At 41.3% G+C, this 12,610-nt stretch overlaps 1 protein-coding gene across 1 annotated transcript; it reads right to left on the reverse strand.

Annotated features, from left to right (window-relative positions):
* Window positions 1–5,657: 5,657 nt before the first annotated feature.
* On the reverse strand, window positions 5,658–12,162 carry RBP5 (retinol binding protein 5). The gene is made up of 4 exons (XM_034411014.3): window positions 11,512–12,162; window positions 10,140–10,318; window positions 8,045–8,146; window positions 5,658–5,857 (listed from the first exon to the last, which is right to left on the reverse strand). Exons 1-4 carry the CDS (start codon window positions 11,582–11,584, stop codon window positions 5,804–5,806), a joined length of 408 nt encoding a protein of 135 aa, XP_034266905.1. The 5' UTR covers window positions 11,585–12,162; the 3' UTR covers window positions 5,658–5,803.
* Between the last annotated feature and the right edge of the window lie 448 nt (window positions 12,163–12,610).

The raw sequence follows: 12,610 nt of genomic DNA on the forward strand, positions 1-12,610 counted from the left end.
CCTTCATGGCCCCTGTGCCTTTGCCCTTTATTGTTCTCGATCTTTAGCAAACCAAATGCTTGAGCATTTTGCTCAGGGAGCAAATCTGGAGCTGTGCTTTCAACAAATCATAATGTATCCCAGATGAATAAGTAGTAGAGAATATCAGCAGATCAGCTTTTTAGCTCCTTCCTTGTAATCATGGCTCTCATTCTAGTTTATAGCTCCTCCACTTCCAATGCTTCATGAATTTATAAACAGCGCAAGAAGAGAAACAATAAGCCAGAGGCAAAGATATCTAAAGCATCCCCACTTCCACTCAACTCACACAGCTCACAAATTTATGTCCATTTATTATATGTCTATTGGTTTCCAAAGTATTCACTAAGGTAATCTGTTACATGGATGAGTACAACAGACAGACTCCTTTTGCTGAGCAGCCACAAATGGTATTGGAAATGAGCATTGTTGGTAAAGTGTATTATCTATGAATCTTGCAAGTGACGTGAGGATGCTGGGTTTCTTGCTAACGTAGCACTGTTCCTGGGCTTATCTGTATGCCTGGCTGGGAGAAACCTGAGCTGGAGATAGCAGAGGGGAAGTAGGACATGTCAGCCGATGTGTTCAGTTTCAAAACAGCCACAGATTTGGAAGAACCATTGCTCACAGTAGCAAAAATGAGAAAAGATGAACATGAACTTATTTTCAAAGATGCAAAGGATGCACAACATCTAAGATTTAACCAAGGGATATTATTCTTTTGTAGGCAGAGATGTCCAAATCCTTATAGGAATCACTGCCTAAGTTGCTCCAAGGTTAAAATAATGTAATAATTTAAAGCAGAGGTATAGCCTCAGAGGCGTAGGCAGTCCCAAGGGCCACCCTCTCCAAACGTTACTACAAACGTTACAAATTTGTAGCATTGAATGCCTTAAAGAAAGCTGTGATTAAATATAGGACTAGCCCCTGTGCAACTGTGATTAACCTCATTTAGAGTTGAATAAAATTATGAAAAAAATAGTTTTTGTCTTGGCCCCGCTTGTTTCTTTGTTCTCACGATATTTTTTAAAGGTATGCCACTCAGTACAAAGTGCATCCCTCAGCCTGAAAAAGTTGCTGTCTTAGAGTTGCAGAGCATCAAATGTAGTTGCTTTGTGAAAAATGTTCTATTTTATATTTTGAATATCGTAAGCAATTCTGAGTTAAAACAAAACAAAAATTCAAGTTCACCTCAGGTGCTTATAAAAATAGGATATTGCGACCTTATTTTATGGTGAAACAAAACTTCATCTTTAAAATTCCTTTTTCAGTTTAGGGTAGCCAATCTTTCATACATGATTAATAGATATTTATTTTTAACCATATGATGTTTGGGACTGACCTCTTTTCCTGATCATTAGAATTATTTTTCAGCATTCCTTCTGCTTCTGAAATATTTATTTATTAATAAAATTTATATGACTGCCCATCTCACAGTGTCACAGAAAGTGACTCTGGGCTACATCCAATAATCTAATATTATCATAGAATATAGAATAATAGGGTGGAAGGAACCTTGGAGGTCTTTTAGCCTAACCCATTGCTCAAGTAGGAGACCCTATACCAGGGGTGTCAAACTGGCGGCCAGCGGGCCGGATGCATCACATGCAGGCCACGCCCACCCAGCTCCGAATAGGAATAGGAATAGGAAAAACATCACGAAATGTAACATGACGGCAATGTGACACAGTGAGTTTGAGACCCATGCCCTATATTTATTTATGATTTATTTATTTAATTGTTTGTCAACAACTACAAGGAAACAACTATCAATATACACATAGACATGGACACATTAAAAAATGGCACAAATAGGCAAAACATAGCCATAAACACATAAAATGATTACTTATAAATGAGGACAGTAGGACAGGGATGGTAGGCACCAGTGGTGGGTTCCTCCTGGTTCCGCCCGGTTCTGCCGAGCCGATAGTGGTGACAATATGATGTCAGCAAACTGGTTCTGCCCCCCTCGCCCCCCCCACATTATTCTTACCTTTTATTTGGCCCCACCCTCAATCTATTGCTGCCTCCTGAGTCCCAGCTGATGGCTAGAGGGAAAAAAACTGTTTAATCTTGCCACAGGGCTTCAAAGGGCCGCCCTACAGCTGATCAGTGTTAAAAGAAAACAAATGAGTAGACCGGTGCCTGCAAAAATAAATGGGTAGACCAGTGCCTGCAAAAATACATGAGTAGATCAGTGCCTGCAAAAATAAATGGGTAGATCGGTACAGCTCTGCAAGCAGTTAAAAACCTGGTAGACCAGTACCTCTGCTAAATCCTAAATAATTGTCACATGACCATCAAGCCACACCCACAAAATAAGCCACGCCCACAGAACCGGTAGTAAAAAAATTTAGAACCCACCCCTGGTAGGCACACTGGTGCGCTTATGCATGCCCTCTTAGGGACCTCTTAAGAAACGTGTAAAGTCCATGGCTGACAATTTAAAGTAAAAGGTATGGGGGTTAGAGAAACTAACAACAGAATCAGGTAGAGTGTTCCAGACATTTACTACTTTATTGCTGAAGTCGTATTTTCTGCAATCAAGAGCAAATTACATTTAGTTTGTATCTATTGATAGCCCTTGTTTCATTGCAGTTGAAGTTAAAGTAGTCATTAACAGGTAGGACGTTATGGTAGATAATCTTGTATACTAAGTTTAGGTCAGAACATAGACGGAGTAGTTCAAGGTTATCCAGGCCTAAAATTTCAAGCCTGGTGATATAAGGAATTTTATTGCGAGCAGAGGAGTTGAGTACTCTTCTTGTAAAATATCTCGGGACTATACCATTCGGACAAATGGCTGTCCGGTGTGTTCTTGAAAACCTCCAGTGATGGAGACCCACAATTTCCACAGGTAAGCTGTTTTTGTCAGCCAAATCTCCAGAATGCGGTTTGCAGCTTACTTGCCCTCGGCTGCCATGGAAATGACATGGAGGGGGGTTGGCATTTGAGGTGGGGAAGTGAGCTGGTTTGACGTGTTCCCATGAGAATTGGAAGGGAAGATTGCTATCCATCAATGGAGTGGAGCTGTTTGGACTTTTCCAAGGCCAACCATCCTTTGCCTCCAGAGGCATCCAGCATCTGCTGAAAAGATTTCCCATAACATCATATTGGATGCTGATTGGTCTTTATGGGCTAGACCCCGGGAGGGAGGGTTTGGGGTGACTTTGATTTTGCTGCTATCAGTTCATTCCTAATAAAAGTACCTTTTTTTGTAAATCTATGGAGTTGGGGATTTTCTTTCTTAAGATTTGAATGGAGGCAGACCTGACAGTTTTATTGATTAATTGTTCTCACTGTCAAGAAATTTCTCCTTAGTTCTAGGCTGAATCCGTTTTTAATGATCTTCCACCCATTACTTCTTTTCCTGCCCTCAGGTGCTTTGGCAAATAGGTCGACCCCTACTTCTTTGGAATAGCCCATCAGCTCTTGGAAGACTGCTATCATATCACACATAATCCTTCTCTTCATCAGACTAGATGTTCCCTCAATTGTTCGCCATATGGTATAGCTTCCAGGCCCTTATCATCTTTGCTGCTCTTCTCTGTATTCTTTCTAAGGTCTCAACATCTTTTTTCTATTGTGGTGACCAGAATTGGACACAGTATTCCAAGTGTGATTTTGCCAATGCAGTATAAAGCGGTACTATCACTTCACATGATTTTGACACTATCCCTCTGTTGATGCAACCTAGTATTGCATTAGCAGTTTGGCAGCTGGAGCACACTGCTGCTTCATACTTAAGTGGTGGTCTCTTAGGACACCTAGATCCCTCTCACAGTTGCTATTGTTGAGCCAGGTGCCACCTATTCTGTAACTGTGCACTTGGATTTTCCTGCCTATGTGTAGGATCTTGTTTTTCTCAGCACTTAATTGCATTTTGTTGAGTGAGGCCCAGTGTTTAAGTCTGTCAAAGTCCTTCTGAATCTTGGCCTATCATCTAAAATGTTGGCAATTTCCCCCCATCTTAGTGTCCTCTGCAAAGTTGATGAGTTCCCCTTCTATTCCCCCATCTAAATCATTTATGAAGATGTTGACGCGTACTAGGCCTAAGACATAACTTTGAGGTACCCCACTGCATGCTTCCCTCCATGTAGATGTAGTTCTAATGAGGACTGGCCACTGAATGCACTGAGTATGGTTGTGTTATCAATTGATGATTTGTTAATTGTTTTAATAAGGTTGGTTATCAGGCACGATAGCATTTCAGAAACATGAAGTGGCTATCATTTTAAAAAAAAGAAACAATGAAGATGAATGCCTTTTGTTCCTCCATAGAGTTTCTGAATTATTCGTATTTATTAGAATGGAATTCTTCTTTGTGGTTTATATGAGTTGAGGGGAAAGGGGAGTATATGATGGTGAACAGGGGTGCATGATGCATATGTGGTGGGAGATTAAGTAAATGTAGATTGTACAAGTAGATTCAACAATTACAGAAAAAAGGAGGTTGAATTGCCAAATGTTAGTGCCTGGAATAAAGTCAGGGATGTCTGCAGAATGTGGTTAAAAAAATAATAATAGCCACAATAGTACAATCCAATCTCAACCTGTTTTGATGTGCCATCTGTACAATGCTTATAAAAACAAAACAGGGCTTTGATCACACCATCGCAACCACCATTTAGAATTTTTGGAAAATACTGCTGAATGATTTGCTTGAAGAAACTTTTATTTCAAAGAACTCAAGCGAGACTGGCCAAGCAGGACCAATGGAGTCAAGGCAATGATTGGGATGTACAGAGTCATTTGAATGACAATCGATCAGTACTGAAACCAGCAGCAAGGAATAATACACTTCTGGAAAACCACAGAACCATACTTCGGCAAGCAGCAAATCCAATATGCCAACTGCTAAACTTCAGTTTCCCTTCAACCGTGTGCAAAATTTCTGTTCCTGGCCAAAGCAAACCTTTAAGAAGCTTCCAGAGTAGCATTGTGCTATTCATTTCTGATTTATTGAGCATCAGTTTTACTCTATTTCCTTCCTAAACTGAAAGGATTTCATGGCAACATTCATTATTTAACAATCTCCTCTTACCAAAGTTCTCAGGCAGAGAATTTGATGTGATAAATCACTTCCTTCTCCTGCTTAGGATGCCGGAACTCTTATTCTGAAAGGATTTCTCTTTCTTAAAGTTCCAGTTTCCTTTTTTTAAATGCTTGCTCAATTGCTCCAATCCAAAAACAAAGTCCTTTCCTTTCGGCAACCTATTCACAAGCCCTCTCACCTCTAGAAGAGTTTGGTTGCCAGTGTATGCTTTCTTGCTAATTTTTTTCCTATTGCAAAGACATTATCACTTACCTGGACATATTTACGTGAGATGCTGTCTTTTCCCAGCACTAAGTCTGGCTCTGTAACAATATATTTGCAAAGATATTTTTTTGTACTGTCAGGAGAACCCATATTCTTAAGATGATCAACCTGCAACTACATTGCAAGATGTTTGGGTTTGGATAAATAATTAGGTGCACGAGGCCCCACCACTGCAAATTATAATGACGTAGTCAAAATACAGTCTGCCACTTCAGAGAGAAATAGTTAAGCATAGAAGTTTTAATCTGAAAAGCAAGAAAATGATTAGAAGCATATTGCTTATATGTCTCAAGTCATCAATAAAAAAATGCACACATTTGGTCATCTGTATTGTTTTAATCCAAAGATGAAAGATTAGGAAAAGATATGAATAGTTTGCTTAATTCTACATCTGGTTTACTTTCCAATACCAGGTCCATCTGGAAGTTGGCACATCACACAAGGTAGGCATGATGTTTGAGGTCACTTCACTTTCTGGAAAACCTGGACACAAACCTCATTCTCTGCTGTCATGCGCTAGAAGAAAAAAGGTCAGTCAAGAAGCAGGAAATACAGTTATGCTTGAATCCCTAGAGGAAATTGTCATCTGCCAGCCAACAAATAGGTTCAGTTTGGTTTTTATTTGTACCTAGCACAAAAACAATTGCCATCAATAGAAATACAACAGAAATCTCAGTGTGAACATCTCTGCTTTGCACCTTCCAAACCTACAGACAACCTTCTTCATTAATTCAGTTTTCCAGATATATAATTCTCTATGCATATATTAAAGGGAAGTGTTGAAAACAATGTCCCAAGCTACTTTTCAGCAGAAAAAAAGAATTTATAAAAACTGTTTGTATTGCTCAAAATAGATACATTCAGAAAAATGGACACATTCACAAAAAAGATTTTGAAGCATGAAGCTGTTGTGTCAGATACTGGGGAAAGGGGGAATGATACACGGCAAACTTCAAAGGCCTACAAAAGGATTTCTCGTGGATACTTTTAGTAACCGGCTGCTTTCAAATCTACAAAAGTAATCTAATTATCCTAAAAGAAGGGAGCAGGGAAAGAGTCAACCAAATGACATTTCTGTTGTACTATGTGTCTTGTGATGAGTTTCTACCCTGCTTGGGGCCCCTTCTTGCTTTTGAAAGTAGCTACTTGGTCAAATATTACAGGTTGTTGATTCAACTAGATAAGGCAAACCTGTCACCCCCTCCACCACCATCAACAGGAGAGACAATCCACTAGGAAGTTGAGCAGCTCAACATTCATTGAAGAAAAGAAAAATTTTGTAAGTGTATTCATGCCCATTTAATTTCAAAGGAAAACTTCCAAGATGGATTTGTACCATTACAATCTTAAGTACTTTACTATTTCTTTCAGAATGTATGATCCAAGGATTTGTACTATAGTACAGAAAAAGCTTGTTTCAATCAGGAATGCCACCAGGGGAGGATTCTGGAGCAAGTAGCCGCTACCTACCAGAGCTGGCATATTCCAAAAGGGGCAAAACCACTAAATTCAGAGTCTAAAATTACTTAACTCCACCTCTTAGTTGGAAGCATTAGAGGAGTGTTTCTCAGCCTTAGCAACTTTAAGACATGAGGACTTCAACTCCCAGAATTCCCCAGTGACTGGCTGGGGAAACACCTACCTATTTCATGCTGAAAAGTGCAAATGAATTTTCACCTAGCTGTTCCCTGGTGAAAGTCTGCAGTTGGTTGTGCTTGGATTTATTTAATCTTTTCTAACTTTCTAGCTTTTAGGGAGTGCCAGTGAGCTGAAGAATACTGTAGAATTGTAGTTAGGGTATTCTGTCCAGATGGTTTAGGATGAGACTGAAGAGAATGCCTAATTTAGTACTTTTATTATTAGTCTAATATTCCATTATTAGAGATGTGGCTTCATAATTAAGTTATCATTATTGTAAAGTACACTATAGTTAGTATGATTATTTAAAAATGCAAAAACATTGTTTTTAAAGTAAAGAATGCTTAGGATTGTTTTTGGATGGGGAGATTTGAGGAGAGGGATGTTTATCTTATACTACCAAGAATCTTCTTTCTCACCCTCTCATCAAATTACCCCTGACTTTCAAGGCATTTTATATTTGCTGGAAATTTGTGGCGCACTTTTCAGTCAGACCAGGCTATCTCTCAGAACATACTGCAACCCACCTTTTCTCTGCACAATCATCACAATTCAGGTTTTTACAAGTTTTCTGAGTATTTATTCAGTCCAGATGTCAGCATTCCCTACATACTTGACACAGCAGCCTGTGCTAGAGGGGAAGGCCATAAACTGCATAGAGAGGACACAGCTCAGAAAGATGCCTAAAAGCCCATCTCGGCCAAACTGCCCCTGGAACCACTTACCTGTAAAAAAAAACATGCTGTTTACTAGCACCAAGGCTAAAATTCTGAGTGTCAGGCACAGGGATGCTCTGCTTTGATTTCCTCTCCTTCCCTGGTGCCCCAGGAGCCGTGGTCAAATTTCAAAGAAGAGTGCGGACGATGGGTGGCTCCCTTGCTCAGCCGACTGAACTTTTGAACTCTTGGGAAGGATGTTTTTGTTAAGAGGCCATTGCCTCCCTGAGGAAGCACACAGAAGTTGGCTGACTTCTTGGTTTTTCTGAGCTGGGAGTAGGGAAGAAGACCCATTCTGTGCTTTCAAAAATGTGGGGCGGAAGTAGGAAAATTGCTTACTCCTCCTTACCAGATGCAGTTGATCCCCTTCTAGCCAGTGCCTCCAACCCCGGTTCTGTTTCTCTCCCTTCTGTTCACATACCAGCTGATCTCCATCCCAGGAAACAGTTGTCTGAAAGCAGCGGGAGGGAGCAAGTTGAGTGGGGGGGAGAGAGAAAAGAGAAAGGGTCAATGACATCACTTGAAATAGGAAAGGGCCTTCTGCTGGAAACAAGACAGAACATGCCGTAAAATAACAGCAGCTCAGGGTAATGCAGGCTTTGTTCAAGCAGCCATCCAGGATGCCAGGAGAAAGTCTTATCTTAACCGCATTGTTGATTTTGTTACAGACAAAAATGGGAAGTGAAGACATGCCTAAAAATCTTATGTGTGCAAATCCCCATGGGAACTATTCTGCCTAAACCTCAATAGATGCAGACCCCAAAGAAGCTGCCTTTTTACTTCATGACTAAAGCATGTACATGACAGAATTTAAGCTTCCAAACATTTGTGTTCGTAACTGTTCTGATTTTTTTCCCCTCAGGGCGTGCCGATTTCCCCAGAACTGAGCCACTCTGTTAAGAAAAAATCAGGACTTCCCATAATGCAAAAGGAAGCCATTGTTCCAGATAGCTGGAGGGGAGAGAAGCCCTAATCCTATCTTCCATCTTCATCCCTAAGCTTTATTTTGAAATAAGGAATCTAGACCAATCCAAGACAAGGGATTTCTTCCCAATTCTTTAACCAAGAAAAACAAAACAAAACAAAACAAAATAAAAGCAACGCCTCTCTTCTCTAACATAATGCACTCGAGAAGTGAGAAATCACAACTTTTGACATTCAGAGCCAGCACAACAATACAATTAAATTGTAGACCCTCTGGGCCATGGGATCCTAGCCTGGGGAAGGCCGATCTATGGAAAGAGAAATATGTGCTGAATGTGGATTATAGGTGATGTGCAATTTATCCCATTAACACTGAGACTTTTTCTTTGTCTTCTGACTTGAAGACACCCAAAGCTGGGAATGAAGTTTAGCTCTTAACCAGAAAATACTAGACATACTCACAATTCTCACTGCTAACTTTTTCAAGGTTCAAAGTCACATATATGGGTTAATCATTTTTTAAATCCAAATTTTATTTCTTAGTTCAGCCATTCATTTTCTCTGAACTCCATGAGCAATCTGAAGAAATACTGGCTTACTTCCAGTGTTGTTGAAGATTGCCATAATAACTCCAGGCACTTGAGATATTTTATCTAAACCCTAAAATGTATGTAGGGGTTATTCATTGTCCTTTCCCTTGCATTGTAACTTCCTTTCAAGAAAATTTTTTTAAGGCAGTACAGTATGCTTAGCCCAATCTAAGCAAGCTGGCTGAGAACGATGGGAACTATAATCCCATGTGTTTTAAAGAAGACCAGGTTGGTTTAGCTGATGAATAGTTTATCCATCTTTCATTTATGAAAATGGATGAAATGATTCATTCACAAAATAAATTAAAGTATTCATTAAGCTGTAGTGGTGTGCCTGGCTCTACCTACAAAACTACTCAGCATTAGTCTGAATTCAATCCAGAGTTATCAGGATTTTAATAAATTTCCTATTTGTTTCTTTGTTGCTTGCCTGGTATTGCAGAAAGAAAAGAGACATTATTAAGTGTCTGTTACAACATGCATTTTACCACCAATCACAAGTTTTGCCAGCTAAAATGGAGCTTATTTTACATAATGGATAAGCTCTAGCTTGCATTAAAAACTTGTCCAAATTATTTCATCATGTGAGCAGTTTATCATGAGAGATTTATAGGTCTTGGGAGCAGGAAATTCTGCAACCAGCACACAGACTGCTCATAAAAATAGTTTTAAAAGTCCTGGTGTAAACTGACTACTCATAAAAGTGGGTTAGTTGTATAAATGAGATTGAATTAATGTGTAAATTAACTCCCTATTGCTTGCTTGGAAATTGGCAGAAAATCAGCCTCTGAAGAATTTTGTTGATCCAGTTCACCTCCGAATCAAGAATCTGAGTGTAAACAATGTGTTTCTTCTACCCAGCAGCTTTTTCTTATGGAAAGGCACTGACCCAATTTCTCCCTGCATTTCACCAAAGCCTTTTTCTCTTACCTGGCACTTGCGTCCATCTACTGGCCCCAGATCCTCTTCAAACTCAACCCCAAGGTCAAAGTCCATGACATAGTTTTTCAGAGAAGTTAAAGTGCGAATAGTCATATGGTCACCAGTGTGGACAATCTCCTTGTCTGGCTTCAGGAGACAAACCAGCTTCCTCAGGGCCACATTGATATCTAACCGGGAGATTACAAGGACCAAAGTTAAATAAATGTTGAAGGATGGTGTCTGTGTACCCCAAAGGCAATGGGAATAAGTAGCAAGTAACAATGCATAAAACCATGTCCTTGCTATCCATTTTCCCTGTATGCATTGTATGTATGTATTCCCTGTATGTATTGGCCACATAATAAAGGAAGATGAAAACAAGAATCTCAGTTTAATTTACACCTTCCTTCCCTCCCTCCCCCTCAGCAATCCAAGGCAGCAAACATAGTAAAAGACACACATCTGCATCAAAGACAAATCATTCTTTTAACTCAATTGTTTAAATAGCCAAGTCTTTTCTCTGCCCTAAAAAACAGGGCAATGACTAAACCCCTAATCAGGAAATCCCCATTTAAATCTCACTTCTGCCAGGAATTAATTTGAGGCCACCAAGCAGATTTGTCTCCCCCATCTCTAATACAGCAGTAAGGTTGCATTTGAAAGTGCTGTGGTCCTCTAGAGACACAATGAATTGGGGGTTCGTGATATAAATCGATACTGATTATAAATTGTTGGGGAAGGGCAAGAGTTCCATGAATCAGGCATTGCCCCTGGTGATGATGTAAACTCATCCCAGTAGTTTTTTTGATAAGGGGGAAGTGATTTGCCAAGGCATTTCAGCTTCCCTGTATTCTGTTGGAAGGTCAGCTCTGCTCCTCCCTAGTGCTTTTCCATCCAAATTCTGGCCAGGAGCACCTCTGCTTAGCCCTCCTGAAATTGGGCAAGGTAGATTAGTTTGGTGCCATCAAGAAAAGTCCTAGAAAGAGGAGATTACCACAACCTTTTAGGAGTAAAGAGAGATACTGGAGTTTAACTTTGCCCAGATTACTGCCATCTGAGGGTTGGCGGTTCTCCTAAACCAGGGGTCTCCAACCTTGGCAACTTTCAGCCTGGGGACTTCAACTCCCAGAATTCCCCAGGGGAATTCCCCTGGGGAATTCTGGGAGTTGAAGTCCCCCAGGCTGAAAGTTGCCAAGGTTGGAGACCCCTTCCCTAAACCATGTGGAGCCGCGAGAAAGCGCTCTGGGCGCCAACCAGTCCCGCCAGCTTTCATCTCCAACATGGCAAACTGATCGGGAGCCATTTGGCGGCCGGGAGAGGGGAAAAAACAAACAACAAAACCGAGACTGAGAGTGAGAGAGAGAGAGGAAGGTTCGCTTACCCAAGGCACGGAGATAATTCTCCATATTGTCCTGAGACACGAACCGGTAGTAGCCGCTGAAATTGGGAGGCATCGCAGCGCAAGAGGACGACGAAGGCACGGGAAGAAAACGGGCAGCGGGAGGAAAGCTCACAGAAAGGAAGGGAAGGAAAGAAGGAAGGAAGGAAGGAAAGAAAGACGGGGAAGAAGAGAGGCGGCAGCTGAAAAGAGCCCGCACCCGGAGCTTTGCTGGGTCCGCCGCCTCGACTTCGACTTCGACTTCTTTCCCAGCCCTCCCTCGGCCTTTTATGTAGCGCCGCGGGAGTGCCGAGTCCCGCCGCCCTAAGAGTCACTCCGCTCCCGCCCGCGCGGGCGGGGGAAGCGGCGCCAGGAGCCTTTTCTTCTTCTCGCTTTTCTCCTTCTCCTCATTATATCACCCAAAACCACGAGGGGGAAAAACAACAACAAGAGAAACACGGCGACCTTTGCAAAGTTCCACTCTCTCTTTCAAAAGCGCAAGTTTATCAGGCTCCACTGCCTGGTTCCTAAGTGGATAGGAGACCACTTGTAAATCCCAAAGCTATGGGAGAAGGGTACGTTGAACGACATCCCGGTCAAGGCAATGGCAAAAACTGTTTCCGTACTCTTCCCAAGAAAACTGCGTTGATGTTTCCTTGAAATCACCAGGAGCTGAGCTTGACTGGAAGACTATTCTAGTTACGATCAGCAGGCAGAAATTTCTAACTATTTCAATAGTTCTCTATGGAGCGCCAGCAGTTACCACCGTTGCCTTCTGCACACTTCCTCTTTCCAAAGAATTGTCTGCCTAAGGGCACCTATTGGTTGACGTTCTTGCTGTTGGGCAACCCTGACAGTGCAGTTAGCAATAGTTCATGGTGCTATGTGATCCCAGTCAGTTCAATCATCTCTGATTTGAATCCACATGGGTCATCTGCACATTGTGAAGACACAGCGTAGAGTTTAACGACAGTTTAATGAGAGGCATGAGGAGAAGAGGTTGCTCACTTGGGATACCCCTGTCCAGCCTTGGTCACTGAACATCAAAATGGCTTCCCAGTTTTCTAGGCTGTCCCCAAAAACTCCGCCAACTTTTGTGGTT

The sequence above is a fragment of the Pantherophis guttatus genome, chromosome 2, assembly GCF_059756535.1.
Source record: "Pantherophis guttatus breed Tessera chromosome 2, ASM5975653v1, whole genome shotgun sequence".
In the NCBI taxonomy this organism is placed as follows: domain Eukaryota; kingdom Metazoa; phylum Chordata; class Lepidosauria; order Squamata; family Colubridae; genus Pantherophis; species Pantherophis guttatus.

Excerpts from the sequence above, each read along its gene's own strand:
- RBP5 (XM_034411014.3), bottom strand. The coding sequence starts at position 11,584 with ATGCCTCCCAATTTCAGCGGCTACTACCGGTTCGTGTCTCAGGACAAT. Across the intron at positions 10,319-11,511 it reads GAATTATCTCCGTGCCTTGG|ATATCAATGTGGCCCTGAGG; the intron begins GTAAGCGAACCT and ends TCTCCCGGTTAG. Across the intron at positions 5,858-8,044 it reads AAGGGGATCAACTGCATCTG|CGCATGACAGCAGAGAATGA; the intron begins GTAAGGAGGAGT and ends TTTTTCTTCTAG.